The sequence below is a fragment of the Drosophila eugracilis genome, unplaced genomic scaffold (assembly GCF_018153835.1).
Source record: "Drosophila eugracilis isolate 14026-0451.02 unplaced genomic scaffold, ASM1815383v1 contig_661, whole genome shotgun sequence".
NCBI lineage: Eukaryota > Metazoa > Arthropoda > Insecta > Diptera > Drosophilidae > Drosophila > Drosophila eugracilis.
The window spans coordinates 1-6,833 of record NW_024573549.1 but is presented as its reverse complement, the minus strand read 5'-3'; the positions used below and the strand labels follow the sequence as shown (position 1 = coordinate 6,833).

At 43.8% G+C, this 6,833-nt stretch overlaps 1 protein-coding gene across 2 annotated transcripts; it reads left to right on the top strand.

Annotated features, from left to right (window-relative positions):
* The first annotated feature begins 1,119 nt into the window (after positions 1-1,119).
* On the top strand, positions 1,120-3,519 carry LOC108115189 (NHL repeat-containing protein 2). Of its 2 annotated transcripts, none has more exons than XM_017226509.2 (3): positions 1,120-1,335; positions 1,392-2,602; positions 2,668-3,519. In XM_017226509.2, the coding sequence occupies exons 1-3, from the start codon at positions 1,158-1,160 to the stop codon at positions 3,445-3,447; spliced, it is 2,169 nt and encodes a 722-aa protein (XP_017081998.2). In that variant the 5' UTR covers positions 1,120-1,157; the 3' UTR covers positions 3,448-3,519. The 2 variants fall into 2 exon arrangements, with proteins under 2 accessions (XP_017081998.2, XP_017081999.2); XM_017226510.2 differs by lacking the exon at positions 2,668-3,519 and having other exon boundaries at positions 1,392-1,408; positions 1,834-1,931.
* Positions 3,520-6,833: the final 3,314 nt, after the last annotated feature.

The following is a 6,833-nucleotide window of genomic DNA, read 5'->3' as shown; positions in this document are numbered from 1 at the left end:
AGTTGGTCTTGTCACCTTACAGAACCTATCTGATGGTTCTCGTACGTCAGTAAAAGGAATTCAGCTTTGTCGTTTTTCGAGATCGGCGCACTAAACGCTAGCAGGCCTCTATCAAAAGTGAGCCAAGAGCTGTCTTTGAATTACAGGATTGGAATCGATGGACGACAAAGGTTTTGCCGTTGACTTTGAACAGCTTACAAATGCTGAATATCGATTTTTGTCTGCTTCGCGACCAAGGCCACATATATAGAAATCTTTCAAGAATTGTCAATATCCTCAACAACCGCATCGCTAAGGTGAGATCCCAATTTATCGGACATAGAATCAACCTGGCTCACGGAAGAAATCGAGTGGAAATTCATACCTCCCCATTCAACACACTTTGGCGGATTCCGGGAAGTGACTGTCAAGGGCAATCAAATTTCATTATTTCATTTAAGATTTGATGAGCTCCGAGATCTCGTATACGAAATATCAGCAATTTTTAATTCTCCTGTTTGTCCAATTTCAGAAGACTCAAGATTCAACTCGTTTTCAGAGCTGGACGTTGCCCATCATAAAGCATCTCGGCTAAAACGATGACAACGATTTGTCCAGATGCAGCAAATTTTCTGCAGGCCTGGCCAAGAGGGCCGTTGCCAAACTATCTGCTCCCCTATTGAATCGAAGCTGGGCTTAAGCGGATCCCTTCCAACAGAGGGAGGATGTTCGGAGCAGCAATAACGAAATTGTTGAATTGTAAATGCCATCGGCTTTTGTTTGCTTTGATTAATTTTTGTAAGCAAAAGATAGTCAAAAAGTTGACTACAAAGACTTAACGTTTTGCCTGCCGAGCTTTCGATCCGCTCTTGCTTACTTATCTCATACATTCTACTAGGTTTGTAAGCAGAACGATCGAAATGCCGACAGCTTTTGCGTGCCCTATTTATGGTCTGTGCAGCTCTGGTCATCTAATAATAAACAACATATTTTTCGCAATTAAACCTATCGTGTGCTTAATTTAGTTTTGTTAATTGAGAGGGACAAATTTTTTCTCGATTTTCATATTCCACCGTTCCGAAATCATTGTTAATTTGCATATCATGAGATGTGGGACATTCCTTCAAACTTAAGTTTGGAATGCTAGAAATCTTAAGAAAAAATTAAAATTTGTTAAGATGGATGATTTACCAGCTATCGACATTTTAACATTTATAACTGAAGAATTGCTGCAAACCTATAGAAGCAGAAGTGGTGAGGACGATAGGGTTAGAGCCATTACCGAGTTCCTACAGCGATGGAATAAAGATTTCTCCATTGCAAAACTGAAGACTATACATATTGAATTTGATTCCGGTATGAGTATATTTATTAAATACTTGCTATACCTGAAATAAATTTTCTATCTTTAGATTTGGATTGGTTTAATGTAAGTGGTTCTTTATCCTTAAAAGGACTGCAAGGAAAAGTTATCCTTTTAGATTTTTTCACCTACTGTTGTATTAATTGTATGCATGTAATCCCAGAGCTTCTTCGTCTGGAAGAACGGTTTCCCGTTGAAAGCGGTTTTTTAGTAATCGGAGTTCACAGTCCAAAGTTTGAAAATGAAAGAGTTACGACAAACATTTTGTCTGCCGTGCAACGATATGGAATCACTCATCCCATTGTAAACGACTGGCAATCTACTATGTGGCGTACGGTTGGCATACGCTGCTGGCCGTCCCTATTAGTTATCAGCCCCACTGGTATACCCATGTTGTTACTGATGGGCGAAGGGCACGGAAAGTTCCTTCATGATTTTGTTGGTGCTGCTTTATCATTTTTCACTCATCACGAAAAAATTGACTTTTGTAGGTTACCATCTATTCAACTATCCAGTAACTTAAAACCTGCTTCTAACTTGCGATTCCCTTCAAAGATAGCTCGAAGCCCTCTGGGCAAGTATGCTATTGCTGATACTGGAAATAACCGGGTGCTTATTGTTGCTAACACCGGATTAGTACAACACAAAATTGGTGGAAATCAGCCTGGATTTGTTGATGGTGCTTTAACAGTAGCACGATTTAATAATCCACAAGGCCTAGCATTTATAAATGAACATGATTTGATTGTCGCTGACACTAAAAACCATGCCCTTCGTAAGATCTCGCTTACAAGTGGTAAGGTTGAAACTCTCGCTGGAACAGGCCTTCAGGGCAACGACCGTATTGGTGGTCGCGTAGGACCTTTGCAACCTTTATCGTCACCTTGGGATGTTGCTATTTTTCGAGCAAGAGACATGGATATGTCTTTTCATCTTGATGAACATAACGTGCCTGAAAAAACTATTGTGCTTATAGCTATGGCCGGCACACACCAAATTTGGGGATATTTCCCAGAAGGTATAATTTGGTGGAAGTTCCGCAAATTTGAACCTCTTTGTTGTGTCTCATTAATTGGAAACGGTATGGAAGAGAATAGAAATAATTCTTACCCACAGAACGCAGCATTCGCACAGCCCTCTGGCTTGGCTATGGCAAACGACATTTTGTACATAGCAGACAGCGAAAGCTCAAGTATACGGAAAGCTTCCATGATCGACGGAAAGGTTATGCCTGTCGTTGGAGGTGATCGTAACCCACTTGTAAGATATATATTTGGCTTATAAGCCTAACACATATAATTCACATTTTTAAAATGTATTTGCAGAACTTATTTGCCTACGGTGACATTGACGGTAAATTATTTAATGCGAAACTTCAACATCCGCTCGGACTGGCTTACAATAATACACATAAAAAGCTATACGTGGCTGATACTTACAATCATAAAATCAAAGTTATTGACACTGATTTAAATATTATTTTCTCCTTAAAAATCAAGGGCCCAGAAGACGGTACTGATATTATTTTCAATGAGCCCTCTGGTTTGTGCTTGGACGCTAACGAACAAAATATTTTGGTAGCTGATACCAATAACCATTTAATACATAAAATAGATCTAGTGACTATGATAGCAAAACCGTTTATCTTAGATTTTACCCAAATTTCGTCGTCAATTGAAACTAATATGCAAAAATGTACATTAAAGCAAATTGAAACTCACGCTATAAAAAACTTACCTCTAAGTGTTATTCAATCAAGTACGATATATTTTAATCTTCAACTTTCGCCTAAACTTAACTTTACAAAAGAAGCTCCTCAGAAGTGGATACTAAAAACTGTATGTCAATCAGTGAAAGTAAGTCCTTCAAGCGGAACTATACTTAATGGAGTGTGTAAATTGCAAGTGCAGGCTACTCAGCATGAGATCTGCTGTGAAAGTAGTGATATATTAACTATAGAATTTGCATTAAATTTATGTCTCTCAAATTGTTGCCTTGTAAGGAAATTTTCAGTTTCTATAATAAGGGACCCAATTATAAGAGAACACATACCAGTTCATAATGTAAAAATTTATATTGACGATTCACAGATAAACATTTATTAAAAAAGTTTAAAATTAGTACTGGGCTTAATTTATACATGTGTGGTTTTAAATTAAAACTAGAAGAGAACGATATATATAATATATATTCCTATATTTGGGGCTGGCCTTTCACTGTTTTTTTATTGGGAAATTAAAAATGCTGTCAGTCTGTCACTCTATTAGTTTGACAGTATGTCTATCTGTCAGTCTTATCAGTCTGTCACCCTATTAGTCTGTCAGTCCAGACTTACAGTCTGTCAGACAGACTGAAGGACAGTTAGATGGACAGACTAATAAACTGACAGACTGATTGAGAGACAGACCAACAGACTGACAAACTCACAGACTCACAGACTGACAGATGGACAGGCTGACAGACTGAGAGACTGACAGACTGACAGACTGACAGACTGACAGACTGACAGACTGACAGACTGACAGACTGACAGACTGACAGACTGACAGACTGACAGACTGACAGACTGACAGACTTAGAGACTGACAGACTGAAAGACTGAGAGAGACTGACAGACTGAGAGACTGACAGACTGACAGACTGACAGACTGACAGACTGACAGACTGACAGACTTACAGACTGACAGACTGACAGACTTACAGACTGACAGACTGACAGACTGACAGACTGACAGACTGACAGACTGACAGACTGACAGACTGACAGACTGACAGTCTGACAGACTGACAGACTGACAGACTGACAGACTGACAGACTGACAGACTGACAGACTGACAGACTGACAGACTGACATACAGACTGACAGACTGACAGACTGACAGACTGACAGACTGACAGACTGACAGACTGACAGACTGACAGACTGACAGACTTACAGACTTACAGACTGACAGACTGACAGACTGACAGACTGACAGACTGACAGACTGACAGACTGACAGACTGACAGACTGACAGACTGACAGACTGACAGACTGACAGACTGACAGACTGACAGACTGACAGACTGACAGACTGACAGACTGACAGACTGACAGACTGACAGAACTGACAGACTTACAGACTGACAGACTGACAGACTGACAGACTGACAGACTGACAGACTGACAGACTGACAGAACAGACTGACAGACTGACAGACTGACAGACTGACAGACTGACAGACTGACAGACTGAAAGACTGACAGACTGACAGACTAATAGACTGACAGACTGACAGACTCACAGACTGACAGACTGACAGACTGACAGACTGACAGACTGACAGACTGACAGACTGACAGACTGACAGACTGACAGACTGACAGACTGACAGACTGACAGACTGACAGACTGACAGACTGACAGACTGACAGACTGACAGACTGACAGACTGACAGACTGACAGACTGACAGACTGACAGACTGACAGACTGACAGACTGACAGACTGACAGACTGACAGACTGACAGACTGACAGACTGACAGACTGACAGACTGACAGACTGACAGACTGACAGACTGACAGACTGACAGACTGACAGACTGACAGACCGACAGACTGACAGACTGACAGACTTGACAGACTGACAGACTGACAGACTGACAGACTGACAGACTGACAGACTGACAGACTGACAGACTGACAGACTGACAGACTGACAGACTGACAGACTGACAGGCTGACAGAACTGACAGGCCGACAGACTGACAGACTGACAGACTGACAGACTGACAGACTGACAGACTGACAGACTGACAGACTGACAGACTGACAGACTGACAGACTGACAAGATGGCGGACTGACAGACTGATAGACTGACAGACCGACAGGCTGACGACTGACGGGCTGACAGACTGACGGACTGACAGGCTGACAGACGACAGACTGACAGGCACTGACAGACTGACAGACTGACAGACTGACAGACTGACAGACTGACAGACTGACAGACTGACAGACTGACAGACTGACAGACTGACAGACTGACAGACTGACAGACTGACAGACTGACAGACTGACAGACTGATGGACTGACAGACTGACAGACTGACAGACTGACAGACTGACAGACTGACAGACTGACAGACTGACAGACTGACAGACTGACAGACTGACAGACTGACAGACTGATGACTGACAGACTGACAGACTGACAGACTGACAGACTGACAGACGACAGGCCGACAGACCGACGGACGACAAGACTGACAGACGACAGACTGACAGACTGACGGACTGACAGACTGACAGGCGACAGACTGACGGAGACAGACAGACTGACAGACCGACAGACTGACAGACCGACGACAGACTGACAGACTGACAGACGACAGGCTGACAGACTGACAGACTGACGACTAAGACGGAAGACTGACAGACTGACAGACAGACTAACAGACTGACAGACTGACAGACTGACAGACGACAGGCTGACAGACGACGACAGACGACAGACTGACAGGCTGACAGACTGACAGACGACAGACTAAGACTGACAGACTGACGGACGCAGACTGACGGGCGGCAGACTGACGAACTGACGAACGACAGACTGACGACGAACAGGCGCTGACAGACTGACGAGCTGACAGACTGACAGACGACACTGACAGACTGACAGGGCTGACGAACGACAGACTGACAGACTGACAGACTGACAGACTGACAGACGCGACAGACTGACGGGCGACAGACGGACGGACGGACGACCGGCAGAGACTGACGGACTGACAGACTGACAGACTGACAGACTGACAGACTGACAGACTGACAGACTGACAGACTGACAGACTGACAGACTGACAGACTGACAGACTGACAGACTGACAGACTGACAGACTGAAAGACTGAAAGACTGAAAGACTGACAGACTGAAAGACTGACAGACTGACAGACTGACAGACTGACAGACTGACAGACTGACAGACTGACAGACTGACAGACTGACAGACTGACAGACTGACAGACTGACAGACTGACAGACTGACAGACTGACAGACTGACAGACTGAAAGACTGAAAGACTGACAGACTGACAGACTGACAGACTGACAGACTGACAGACTGACAGACTGACAGACTGACAGACTGACAGACTGACAGACTGACAGACTGAAAGACTGACAGACTGACAGACTGACAGACTGACAGACTGACAGACTGACAGACTGACAGACTGACAGACTGACACACTGACAGACTGACAGACTGACAGACTGACAGACTGACAGACTGACAGACTGACAGACTGACAGACTGACAGACTGACAGACTGACAGACTGACAGACTGACAGACTGACAGACTGACAGACTCACAGACTGACAGACTGACAGACTGACAGACTGACAGACTGACAGACTGACAGACTGACAGACTGACAGACTGACAGACTGACAGACTGACAGACTGACAGACTGACAGACTGACAGACTGACAGACTGACAG

Excerpts from the sequence above, each read along its gene's own strand:
- LOC108115189 (XM_017226509.2), top strand. The coding sequence starts at position 1,158 with ATGGATGATTTACCAGCTATCGACATTTTAACATTTATAACTGAAGAA. Across the intron at positions 1,336-1,391 it reads ACATATTGAATTTGATTCCG|ATTTGGATTGGTTTAATGTA; the intron begins GTATGAGTATAT and ends TTCTATCTTTAG. Across the intron at positions 2,603-2,667 it reads GAGGTGATCGTAACCCACTT|AACTTATTTGCCTACGGTGA; the intron begins GTAAGATATATA and ends ATGTATTTGCAG.